A 14325-nucleotide genomic window follows, 5' to 3' on the forward strand; every position below is an offset into this window, starting at 1 on the left:
TGCCACAACTTTACCATAACTTAGTCTTTCCTGAACATTGCCAACATGTTTACTGAAAGAAGTAAGCCATCTTGAATTAAAAGAATAAAAGGAAAAATAAATCTGAGTCAATTATCAAAATAGAAGTGGGCAGATATGACAAGACAAAACAAAACAAACATTAGTGGTTTGAAAAAAAATAACAACTACTAGTTTTTCCAAATCAACAAATCATTTCTAACAATCCTCTCATACAAATAATTATATGAAATTCCTGATGCATAATTCTTTTAAATTAGGGGTTGGTTATAATACAGCTACAACACAACATTTCTTACTTTCCTCTTTTTACCTCCAGACACTTTTCTGCTCTTTCAAATTCATGGCTTCTTTTTTTTCTTCCCTTTGCCATCACTGATCTCTTTCACAAGACCATCTGCTCACTTAATACTGTGTCATATCATGTGAAGAAAAACACTCAGTGCATAACACAGATAGTCATGTACAGTAATTAGACAAAAGTAGACCAAGATTTCCACTCTGGTTTGCTTTCATAGAGCTCCAGGATAAAGCCTTCATGAAACATAGGATCCAATATAAAATATTAGCTTAGAAATATATAATTATGTTTACTCTTTAAAAAGTAGTCTAGTAATATTCATCTTTCCACCCTGATATTGATATAAAGATTATTTAATGCAATATACTTATTGTGAAAGTTAAGTAATTGGTTGAATTTGGTGTGGGATATACTTGAAGCTCAATAAATCAGAATTTAATACTTGAGTCATTCAACACTTGAGTCATTCACTATCCAAACAAATGGGGATTAGTATAGACAAGTGATTTACTGCAGATTCACTGATAGTAGCTATAAACGTAACAGCCAAGGAAATGTTTTAAATTAGAACATCAGACTAAAAGGTGATAATTGTCATATTATTAGTGCAGTCAAATATAAAATGAAGAGAAAAAGTTTTTCAAGTTGAGATTGTACCGACTGGAATCAGCTGACCCATGACAAGAAAGGAAACATGATATAATTATACTATATTCTCAAAATAATGGAAATAATATAAACAGAACAGATTACTTCCTAAGCAGTGCCCTTGAACAGTCATTAAAAAATCCTGGAGTTTCTCAGCAGGGAGGAGAGCAAGGCATAGAGGGAATAAAGGGAAAATGGTTTCTTCTCAAAATCTCACATAGCTTTAAGAGTGCTGTTGACCTTCTATTAGTTTCTACTTGACACATTCACTGTCTTTCACATACGTCATAATACCCATTACATACAAGTAAGAGAGTCTGAATAATAATGCCTTTGTAAAGGATACATTTTCGTTGCAAACAGTTCAGCAAGTCTGTTGCTACTAGATAAGAAGTATCTTAGAGATAGAAATTCTGTTTTGAAATTCTTTGTGGACTTGGACTGCCTATGCATTAAGAGATTGTGCAGTGGAATTTGGACTGAACGAGTTAGGTAACACTTTACGACAGGTTAAATTTCAACATTCAAAGATTTAAAATCAGTTTTGCTTGCTAGGGTGCCAAAGTAGAAAGAGCAGAAGGAAACATGGGAAGAACTATTTTTCTTCTCATCTCTGTGGTGCTTGTAGCTTATTATATTTATATACCTCTCCCAGATGATATTGAAGAGCCTTGGAAAATAATATTGGGAAATACACTTCTAAAACTTGGAGGAGATTTGGTAAGTTTTGATTTTTAACTGACCTTATGAATGCTGAATAACTTAAAAAAAGAGAAAATAGGAACTGTAAAAGAAGTTTCTTAGCATGATCCTTCTTTAGATCCAATTCCAGTTATAGACAGAAACTGGGAAGAGGGAAAGGAGAAGGAAGAGTGGTAAAGGATAGAAAGAGAATGTGCGCTTTACAGTATTGCCAGATGGAGCTTTTCAGAAGATTCAACTTCAGGGAAAGAAGAATGGAATAGCATTCTGTTTAATTGTAGAAGTCTATGCAGTAGTTTTAGATTCATGCATGGAAATCCATGCATGCGGGACAGTTAGAAAGACTGGTTAAAAACAAAACAAAACAAGACAAAACCAAAACAAACAAAAAACAAGCAACACAGGAAACAAAACCCTGTAATTCCCAGTTGGAGTCACTATTGCACATATGGGCATTTTGTATAGGTTCCTCTTCACTCCATTGTATATTTCCATTGCTGTACAGAAACTTTTCATTTATTGGAGGAGCCATTTGTCTGTTATTGTCTTAATATATGAAAAATGAAATTATATTTATAGAGTCCTTTCCTTTACATATAAATGTAGAGTATAACCTAATGTCTTTTCTAGAAGTTTCAGAGTTTGGGGCTTACTATTGCAGTTTTTTCATGAATTTTCATTTTACTCTTGTGCAGAGTGAAAGGTGACTGTGGGACTTAGTTATTTTACAAGTGGACATCCCATTCTGGCAGCACACGTGCCTGTCTCTTTTCTAGTACGTGACTTTGGCATCTTTGTGGTATATCAGTCAGCAATGAATATGTTTCATTATATCATAAATAAAATTTAAACCCTCCACATACATATCTAGGACCACAAGCTTTGATTGTATTATATAGGGAACAATTTAATATTACCTTATTCTTGTGCCTTTGCTAAGAGTATGATTATGATTTGTTTTGGCCTTTTACTGTTACGTTAGGTTTTTTTTTTGCTTGTTTGCTTTAGTTTTCATTTTAGTGGTTTTTTGAGAGAGACGGAGAGAGACAGAGAGAGACAGAGAGAGAGAGAGAGACAGAGAGAGAGAGAGAGAGAGAGAGAGAGAGAGAGAGAGAGAGAGAGAGAGAGAGTTAGTTGGGTGGGCAAGGAGGTGGGGAAACATACCTAAAATATATTGTATGAAATTTTTTAAATGAAAAAATGCAGTATGATTACTAAAACTAAGGCATTCTGACTAATATGTTAAATTCTATAGGTGAAAAATATAAAAAGAATTTATGTCATGTTTTGATTGACAAAATTATAAAAAGCATGAAGTGTTTACATGACACAAACAGAAATATGGATTTGTAGATTAGTGAAAAAGAAGACCCAAAAGTATATTCATATTTAAAAAGCTATTTGATATTTGACAAGTTGCCAAATAAACACTAGAGAAAAGACAGCATCTTCAACAAATTATAGTGGAATTAAGTCAAACCTTTATCATACTTTATCAAAATCAACTTCAAAATGAAATTAGGTCAGTGTGAAACCTGAAATGCTAGAAGAAAATGTAGACAGTACCTTATAAAATATAGGTGTGGAAAAATTCTGAATAGAATATCCTTTATCCCGGAATTAAGATCACCCATTGAAAAATGGGACATCAAATAATCAAAAAGCTTCTGAACAGCAAAGAAAACTGTCAGTTGGATGAAGATGAATTTCTCTGAGGGAGAGAGTCTCTGCCAGCTATATATTTGGTAGAAGATTAATATCTAGAATATAAAATAACTCAAAATCAAAGAGTCAAGAAAAAATGACAAAATTAAAATTATTATAAAATTTAAAAATGAAATCTTTAAGGGACTTGTTTCCTCTTTAAGGGTTTCTACCTGTTTACCTGTGTTTCTTGTATTTCTTTTAGTGAGTTATTTATATCCTTCTTAAAGGACTCTATTGTCTTCATGAGATAGGATTTTAACATCCTGGTTTTCATGTGTGTTGGGTATCCAAAGCTTGCTGTGGTGGGAGAATTGGGTTCTGAAGGTACCAATGTATATTGGCTTCTGTGACTTATGGTCTTTCACTTGCCTCTCACCCTCTGGTCATCTCTGGTGTTTCTTAGCCTGGGTTTCTCTCATTCACAATTGCTGTGATTGCAAACTGGTGCAAACATTATGAAGATCAGCTTGACAAATTCTCATAAAGCTAAAAGTAGATCTGCCCTAAGACTCATTTATCCTACTCAATGGCATGTGCCCAAAGGACTTAATGTCCTACTCTACAAATATCTGTTTGGCTATGTTCCTTGTTGCTCTAGACCCAATAGCTAGGGAATGGAAACAACCAAAATGTCCCTCAACTGATGAACGGGTAAGGAAAGAGTGGTACAACTGCACCATGGAATATTATTCATCTCTGAAGAAAACTGAAATCATGGAACTAGAAGCTGCAGTTGAGATGAAATGTATAAGGGAAGAATACATTACAAAAGAAAATATACTGAGTGAGGTAGCTCATACCATGAAGACAATTATCACATGTTCTCTATGTGTGAATTATAGTTCTCAGTATTTAGATGTTAGTATGTAACCTAGAGCTACTGCAGAAACAGAGAAGTTAGAAGAGATCATGGGGGAAGAAGAGAAAGAGAGGGGATAGAAAGACACAACAGGAATGGGAAATCAGAATCTAAGGATTAACTGGAAACTGGGATTGGATTGAAGGATAATAAAGGGGAAGGAGAGGAAAGATAGACAACTCTATGAATGTTTGAAAAATATCACAGGGAAACCTTGTTTTATGTTAACTCAAAAAGTTTCACCTGAGAGTAAAAATCTTCCCACCAGCTACATCTAACAAAAATCCATTTGCAAAAGACTGCCATTGCCACTGGTAACTGTCAAAAAGTTGAAAGTAAGACCTTGTTACTGAAGACACCACACAAGAAACAAACTGGATCCTGAAAGCGTTCTCCTTGACAAGTAGCTCTCATATTAGCTGTGCTAGATATTGAGGGAATAAATCAATAAATAGTCCTACCCAGCTATGGCATCTAGAATGTACAAGAATAGCCAGCATTGCAAGATGTGCCCCACGGTGTAACAGTATCAATCACATCTTGAGGTAACCAACATTAATTTGATTGAATTTAAGGCTTCCTCAATAGGAGGGGAATTTTATCTGGTATTATAAAGACAGTCAAAGATTTATAGCTGTCACTGACTTTGAGGAAAACTAAACCAGTATAACTTCTTGTTGCTTTCTAAATACGTATACTGTTATGAAAAACACATGTGCAGAAATCATAACAAAAAGTCACAATTAATAAAATTATAAAAAAAGAAAGAAAAAAAATCCCTGACCAACAGATTCATCTACAACCCCTATACCTAAGGATCAGGGATGTGATACACAAAGGGAGAGAAAAAGTTTAAGAGCCAGAGGACCGAGATGTCTGAGGTGACAGGTGACATAGTTTCTTGTGTGTGTGTGTGTGTGTGTGTGTGTGTGTGTGTGTGTGTGTGTGTGTGTATGTGTGAGAAACAGCACCCAAGAAGTATCAGAAATTGGTGACCTAAGGAAGACAAGGACACTAGCAATTCAGGCTGACTTTCCAATGTGAATATCAGAAATTTTATAAGATCCGATCTGTAGCTGAAGAGATACAGGTTATAGATGGTGATGAGAGAAGTAGAAGCAATCTCAAGGGAAAAGACCCTGACAGGTTATCCAATACCAAGCAGTTAGCTATAAATACATATCCATATGAGCAAGACTAGAGAGGCTCAGCAGGCTGCATTTATACACACACAGACACACACCCCCACAGATGCACATACACACTTACAGACACACTTGTAATTTTTTTTCTTCTCCACATAGGCTTCTTTTGGTGAACTTTTGGGACTCAATCATTTCATGGACACGGTACAGTTATTTATGAGATTTCAAGTTGTCCCACCCACTTCTGATGAGAATGTCACTGTGATGGAGACAGATTTCAACAGTGTTCCTGTTCGCATATATATACCCAAAAGGAAGTCAACGACGCTCAGGAGGGGCTTGTTTTTTATTCATGGTGGTGGCTGGTGTCTGGGGAGTGCTGGTATGTCCCATTGGGTGAACATTCTTCTTATCCCATAAAATGTGACTGTGCATAAAAAGACATATAAACTCACATGTAAGTTAGATACTAATACTTCAATTGCTTAATGCACTCTTTTCTGAAAGGTAAATTAATTACTATTACTACTCAAAGCTATAGAAAAACCTCACTTAAACATGGAAATTTATTATTGTATAATTGGTGGAATACTCTAGTGAGAACAAATGTGGTGTGAACTGAACAGTGGGTGAAATAGCAACCAATAGAGATGGTGGCTCTGGTCTTTTATAAAGCACTAAATGAAGGAAATGAGACAAAGATAGTAGATGTAAAAGCATAAAGCTGAACATGCTATATTTATTTGACATTACCCATTTCACTTGTTACATATAGGTTGTACAGTACAATTAAAGTTGTGTCCTAATTTGACTTTATTAAATGTGAGAAAATATAAGTAATATATAATCGATATATCTAATCTATTTTATAATGTATGTCTTTTATAATGAATCAAGGAGCCTATGATAGCTTCATAAGCTGATTTTAAGATGTTGGAATATGAGGTATCCTGGAATGTGAGATGTGAGACTTAAGGAAGAGGTCTTTTTGACCCTGAGAATTTGGAGGTAACTTTGCAGGCTCTGGTTTACTTTTAACCTATGTTATGTGTATTTGGAATGCTTTCCTAAGCCCAGGTGCATGTATATTGTCCATTCCTAACCCATTGCAATGCTAAAGTGGAAATACACCAAAACCTCATTTTTCCCTCTTTCTCCTTAGTTATGAATGGATTGTGAATAAGGACTGACTTTTTCTCTTTATCTTTCTGGCAGTTTTATTGAAATCTAACGCTATTACTAGGTAGTGCTCTCTATACAACTCTGTTAGAGCAAGCATTATTATGTATCTGTGCTTTGTGATAACCTCTGACTCTAGTAGGTCTGGCTATGCTCCTTAATGTCTGGTAAAGTTATTTGTTCTTCCAACAATATTCCTAAAATTTGTAAAGGTAAAATCTGCCAAATGAGAGGGAAAGACACGAAACTTGATAGGAGTGCCAGAGCTTTCGAGTAGGTGTGTGAAATGGACAAAACAAACACCTCAGCTCATTTGTAGATGGTCTGTGAGGAGCAGCAGACACTGATGTGGTTTTAACAATTTGCTTTCCATTCATATGCTTGCCACCCTCTCACTCAGTTTTCTTGATTTCAGCTTACTTCATGTATGACACTCTGTCAAGACGGACTGCCCATAGACTTGATGCCGTTGTTGTGTCAACTGAGTAAGACCATGGTTTGCTTCTTCAGCCCTTACCCATGTGCTTTCTATAGCAAGAAACCAATGCTCTTGGTTATTTATTTATTTATTTATTTATTTATTTATTTATTTATTTATGTTATTATTGGAAGGCTTCAAATTAAATTAAGAGAGAAAACAAAGAAAACAAACCTAAGTTGGCCAGAGTAGAGTCAGAGATACCAAAACAAAAAAGCAACATGAAACGCTCAAATCAACTGGGGATCAAAAGAGAAAGTGCAGAAATCATTAGAACATAGTAACTGGGGTGCATCATGTGCATAAAGAACCTGCATTGAAATTCTAGCCTGGTTTCTTTCAGCAGAATGAGTGCTTACAATCAGAGAATCACAGGGAAATGAGATTTGAAGTTTTACCTGGAGATTTTTTATATGTTATATATTATTAATTAAATATAGTTTATCCACAAGTGAACTAAGAATGATAATTTTTGTATAATATGATCCTTCTGGGAATTACATGATAAACTCTATTTAAAAGGTTAGTTCACCATCACACTCAACACAATCAACACTGAAAGTAATTTGTCCTTAAGCTACACATAAAACAAGAAAAGGAATATTCTCAAATATAGCATACTATGGCAATAACTGATAAGAAATCAATTTGATGGAAATGAAGAGAAGAATGAAGTAATTAATAAAATACAATGATCACAGAGGTAGATTTTGTTATTTATGAAGTTCAAACATAATATCAATAAGATTTTTTCATTGATAATTTGAAGTATAATAGTTATAAAAAATGTACTGGGAGATGTTATTAAGGGAATGTATTACCTATTGTTTTTTTCACTCTTTTTCTTTTGATTCAACTAATTTGCTTGTTTTACTCAAAGTTTTACTAGTATAATAATTAAATCAGTGAAGGATTTATGATGGAGATTCTGTGGGTAAAAAGCTAGCAATATTTTTATTATTAAAGAAAACAGATTTTTAGTTTAGAGATACACCACATATCTTTAATTAAAACTCATTAATTTGGAACTCTTATTCCTCACACAGCTATGGCTTAGCCCCAAAATACCATTTTCCAAAACAGTTTGAAGATGTATATCATAGTTTACGATGGTTCTTACAAGAGGACATTCTTGAAAAATATGGTGTAGATCCTAGAAGAGTTGGTGTGTCTGGGGACAGTGCTGGTGGAAACTTAGCTGCAGCTGTGACACAACAGGTAGGCTTCACAGTCTGTTTATTTTAAAACACCCTACATATAAACATTTCCTCGGATATTCTAAAGGTCAGTGAGTGCTGAGTCCTGTTTGATCATGCAATGGACAATATGCCATGGTTTCCAGACCCTGAAGCAAAGCCAACAGGGCAAGCCATGAGTGTTGACCACTGCTAGGCATGAGGTTTGTTTGTGAGATATATATATATATATATATATATATATATATATATATATATATATATATATATATATATTATAGGAAATATATATATAATATATATATATTATAGGAAATATTCTCCATGCCAAAGTTATTAGGGAATGTCCTTTTTGCCAAGGTTAATGACACCATGATAATAAGAGCAGCACGAATCCAGGAGGTAAAGGTGTGTCTATGAGTATAGCAAAAATGGTGAACTCTGTGACCTTTAGGACAGCCCTTAAGGCTGTAGGAAAAGAACTCTCAAAACAAGAGTTCAAAAACATGTAATGTCTTAACTATGCAAATCATAAAGATGCAGTGTGGGTTATATGGAGGGTTTCATGGACCAAAAAGAACAGAGGCAGCTGCGCTATGAGCCACCTTGTCAGAAGGATACAAAGGCAGGCATATGCAAAGGCAAGTAGATTACTGAGTTCAAGGTCAGCCTGGAACAGATTGAATTTAGGTCCAGGCATGGTCAGAGTGGTAAACTCAGGATGGCATCCTGTCCAGCTAAGTTTATTGTTTGTGATTACAAGGGCAGGAGGATCTCTGAATTCATTCCCAATGATTAAAAATAATATGCTTGCTGTCTTTTACCAAGAATCAGGGGGCTGTGTTCATGGAATACTGATTTATGTTATAATGAAAGAAAACCTTAAGCAAATGGCAGAATTAATAAGTAAATAAAAGACTGTGTCTTGATCTGCAAGAACTGAGCTATCTGGAGGAGCTGTTTGGAGATCTCTAGAGAAAGTTGTTTGGAACAGAACACAGGCTGTTAGCTTGTATCTGACCATTTGACTTTGAATCATTTCTTTCGTGGTTCTCAAACACCTCTCAAGAACGAGGAACACTCTGCCATTGTTGTTGGAATTGCAGACTGGTACAACCATCCTGGAAATCAGTCTGGAGGTTCCTCAGAAAATTGGACATTGCACTACCTGAGGACTAAGCTATATCTCTCTTGGGCATATACCCAAAAGATGCTCCAACAAATAACAAAGACACATGCTCCACTATGTTCATAGTAGCCTAATTTATAATAGCCAGAAGCTAGAAAGAACCCAGATACCCTTCAACCAAGGAATGGATACAGAAAATGTGGTACATCTACACAATGGAATACTACTCAGCTATCAAAAACAATGACTTTATGAAATTCATAGGCAAGTGGATGGAACTGGAAAATATCATCCTGAGTGAGGTAACCCAATCACAGAAAAGCACACATGGTATGCACTCATTAATAAGTGGATATTAGCCCAAATGCTCGAATTACCCTCCATGCACAGAGCACATGAAACTCAAGAAGGATGACCAAAATGCATATGCTTCACTCCTTCTTTAAAAGGGGAACAAGAATACCCTTGGGAGGAGATAGGGAGGCAAAGTTTAGAACAGAGACTGAAGGGACGACCATTCAGAGCCTGCTCCACATGTGGCCCATACATATACAGACACCAAACTAGATAAGTTGGATGAAGCAGGCCGACAAGAACAGGATGTAGATCTCTCCTGAGAGACACAGCCAGAATACAGCAAATACAGAGGCGAATGCCAGCAGCAAACCATGGAAGTGAGAACAGGACCCCCACTGGAGGAATCAGAGAAAGGACTGAAAGAGCTTGAAGGGGCTTGAGACCCCCATATGAACAACAATGCCAACCAACCAGAGCTTCCAGGGACTAAGCCACTACCCAAAGACTATACATGGACTGACCCTGGACTCTGACCTCATAGGTAGCAATGAATAGTCTAGTAAGAGCACCAGTGGAAGGGGAAGCCCTTGGTCCTGCCAAGACTGAACCCCCAGTGAATAGGATTGTTTGGGGAGAACGGTAATGGGGGAGATTGGGGAGGGGAACACCCATATTGAAGGGGAGGGGGAAGGGTTAGGGGGATGTTGGCCTGGAAACTGGGAAAGGGAATAACAATTGAAATGTAAATAAGAAATACCCAAGTTAATAATGGAGAAAAAAAAAGAACTCCAAGCTGGTCCTTGGCAGGTGAGAACATATGAATTTATGAGCATGCTAAAATATTAGAGAAACACCTGGACTGATGTTAGGAAACATTTGTCTTCACAGTACCTCTATATTTTATCTATCTATCTATCTATCTATCTATCTATCTATCTATCTATCTATCTATCTATCTATGTGTGTATATGTGTACATACACACATATATAATATGACAGATTTTACTAGTAAATTTTACTAGTAAAATTGATGACACCAACTACTATAACTATACTATTGATAAGTGGATGATGCCCAAATTAATATTATATCTTTCGGTATCAGAATAAAGAAATTGCACAAAGGAAGTAATTACTAGGTTTACAGTTATCATTTGCTAGACATAATTTGATAATTTTAAGATCCAAATTGTTCATAATATTTCAGGATATTTAATTGCTATGTTTGAATTTTATTTCCCACATACTACTATATTTAAAGAATCCTTTTCATTTCCAGAGAATCAATACTATAAATTCTGTGGTTTGCTCTAATATCCAATAAAACAAATGTCCAAGATGTTCTAGAGTTTGAATCTATACCCTATATGCCTCATGGCTCTAAAAGGCAACCTAGTGAGGTATGCATAAAGAGGCAAATATTTTTCAAACTAATGCAGTATCCAAATGTAAACTTACCCTTTTTTTCCGAACATTTTAAACACATTTATTTTTCCTGTTGTACTATCCTTTATTCTTGTATATGTTCCCACTTCTGTAAGATCAGAATTTTAAATAATTCTGATTCATAATTATTGAATAGCTGTATAAAATATCATAAATATGCTGTACACCATCATAGACTAAAAAGATGGAAAAAATTTCTAAATCTAAAACATTTTGAAGACAAAGAAGTCCCACACAGTTAACTAGAATTCAGTGTTTTGTCTTCCGTACCACGTGCACTACTTAAAGGAACACTTTTGTCTAACATAAGCATTGGAACCTTCTTAGGGTCACAGGTGTGAGAATAAATTGAAGAAATTCCCCTCATTCATTCTACTGAATAGGATATGCATAAACTACCTCACATTTTCTATGTTGGTAGGATAAACTCTCCATGTCAAAGTCAAACAATGCTCATTAACAGTTAAAGCTCTGCTTCTAATCTTCCTTGGTATTTGACTGAAATTAATGCATATTAGTACATATAGACAATATAGAGAACTGGAAAAATGTATGAGATATTTCTGTTGAATCTGATTATCTTATTTCTTCACATTATTTTTAGATTAAAGTATACCTACTAATTAAAATAGTCATTCAAATGCAATTTTAAATCCTTTTCAGATTCTACAGGATCCAGATGTCAAGATCAAACTCAAGGTCCAAGCCTTAATATATCCTGCCCTTCAGGCTCTTGATATGAATGTACCATCACAACAAGAAAATTCACAATACCCACTTTTAACCAGGTCATTATTGATCCGTTTCTGGAGTGAATACTTTACTACAGACCGAGACCTTGAGAAAGCCATGCTTCTCAACCAACATGTACCTGTGGAATTCAGCCATTTGTTACAATTTGTGAATTGGAGTTCCTTGCTCCCTCAGAGATATAAGAAAGGTTACTTTTATAAAACTCCCACTCCTGGTAGTTTTGAGCTGGCTCAAAAGTACCCAGGGTTCACAGATGTAAAGGCATGCCCTCTGTTGGCCAATGACAGTATATTACATCATTTACCTATGACCTATATTATCACTTGTCAGTATGATGTTCTAAGAGATGACGGACTCATGTATGTCAAGCGGCTTCAGAATACTGGAGTTCATGTGACTCATCACCATATTGAAGATGGATTCCATGGAGCACTTACCTTACCTGGTTTGAAAATTACATACAGGATGCAAAATCAGTACTTGAATTGGCTTCACAAAAATCTGTAGCAAAATCTATAAAATGGTTTATTGAAGATATATAAACAACAAAATAAGAAATAAACTAGTAAACATGGTTTTGAGGTTTCACATAAATCATTTGTTGTTTCTAATGAGCTGATAGCTTCCACATTTTGTTACTTTTATTATTAGCAAACATTTTTTTTTCATTCCTTATTCCGCATTTACCTACAGACTCATCTTCCAAACAAGAGTTTTATGTGGGTACTGACAATCCAAATTCATGTGTGCATGCTTATGAAATGGGCACTTTATCAATTATCACCATGTACAAATTCCATAACAATTCTGTAGTGCACTTTTATTACCCATTATTATTTTACACATAAGAAAAAGTGAACTTAAATAAGTGAAGTAATAAAATATGTCCTAAATCTAGTACTGTTGGAATAAACATTCATTGTAAGTTTCTACCACAACTTTGATCATTTCGTTCTCAAGTAAAAGACACAAAACATTTATATTTCTAATAAGCCTTAAATCATTAGAGGTAGGCAGATATCAACCCTCTATGCTATTTTGTCAACTTCCCTGTCAATAACCCCGAGATATAACTTTCCATGTTCCACCTGGGCTCCTCCTACTCCAACTAGCCATCTTTATTCAACAAATAGTTTTAAATCAAGGAACAAGGTTTGTAAAACAAAAGCTGGCATATGTGAGAATTCACTTGTCTGTAGCAACTAGACATTGGGATACAGAATTTAGCATTAAAATACATAGCAACAAACCAACCTTCAACAAAATATCAACTGTAAGAATGATACTCAGGTAAATGGCCTATCAACATCGATGGCTTTTTATTTGAGAAACTAATCTCCATTTTATACTTCATTGTTAAAATTAACTTTGGTTTTATTTTCCCTGTGTTTTATTGATTTTAAACTGTATTTCAAAAGAAAACACTAGTATAGCATAATTTACATAGTTTTTAGAGTATGATGCTTACATTAAGTTATTTTAATTTAGATAACATTTTTATCAATTCACCAACAATGAAGAGAATATCATCTTATTAGTTCAAAGTCCATGTGCTCAAAGCAAATGCATTCATTCTGTTCTACTTTCAAACTTCCTAAAGAATAAGGTTTTGCATACAACATTCTTTTTCCAGAACCTTGGACATAGATGCAGAAGGTTGTTACTTTCTGAATTATCTAGTTTCTATTACCACTGACTCAGTAAAAATGTTCTGGATATGTGACTAAAATTCAAGACATTGTATTAATCTCTTATACTCTTGACTTTCTTCTATATTAGTTGTGCGAGCTTGTTTATACTTCTGCTTCTCACACTGGTATAATGGATGCAATGATGCCTCAGTAATACTCAAGTAGCAAAAAAAGTTAAGTAAAGTTTTACATAAGAAATGATTGCTTAACATATTAAGAACTATACAAGTGTATTTCAGGTAAGGAGGTCCTGGGACCTTGCAACCCCCCATCTATATTTCTCAGTTCCCTTAAGTCTGAGGATGACAGGCCTCAAGTCCAGAGACCTCTAACTCCTACTCCACACTCTTACTTAACCAGACCACTTCAGATGTCCAATTTCAGCATGAAAAGCACAAGAAAATCAGTGTACCACATCTCTTCCAAAAAATTACTAATCCTAAATAAGGAACCTGATGAGTGTGACCTGGAAAAATAATCAGACAAATAACTGAAAAGAATAATTGTAACTATGTTCAAACAGCTCAAGTGAGATTTGAATATGCCTGTAGGCTTAAATTTTTCAAAATGTACTTTGCTTAAGGTTCTTCAACACTTCAACCTCCCTTCTAGACCACATGACCCGGGGAAAAGAAGAGTAATAGGAAAGGAGTGTTATAGAGCTGTTTAGAAGTAAGTTCCTTGGGGGCTATTCCACCCCTGGTTTTCAGGATACCAGCATGCCAGTTCCATAACTAACACCAAGTACTATTCATCAGTGGTATGGTCCAGTAGA

General features: G+C 35.1%; 1 protein-coding gene across 1 annotated transcript; it reads left to right on the forward strand.

Annotated features, from left to right (window-relative positions):
- The first annotated feature begins 1527 nt into the window (after nt 1-1527).
- Nucleotides 1528-12790, forward strand: Aadac (arylacetamide deacetylase). The gene is given in 5 exon segments (NM_020538.1): nt 1528-1687; nt 5540-5762; nt 6975-7044; nt 8084-8255; nt 11770-12790. Coding segments are annotated over 5 exon segments (1197 nt in total). The 5' UTR covers nt 1528-1552; the 3' UTR covers nt 12367-12790.
- The last annotated feature ends 1535 nt before the right edge of the window (nt 12791-14325 follow it).

This window comes from Rattus norvegicus, chromosome 2, assembly GCF_021556685.1.
Source record: "Rattus norvegicus strain SHRSP/BbbUtx chromosome 2, alternate assembly SHRSP_T2T, whole genome shotgun sequence".
Classification (NCBI taxonomy): domain Eukaryota; kingdom Metazoa; phylum Chordata; class Mammalia; order Rodentia; family Muridae; genus Rattus; species Rattus norvegicus.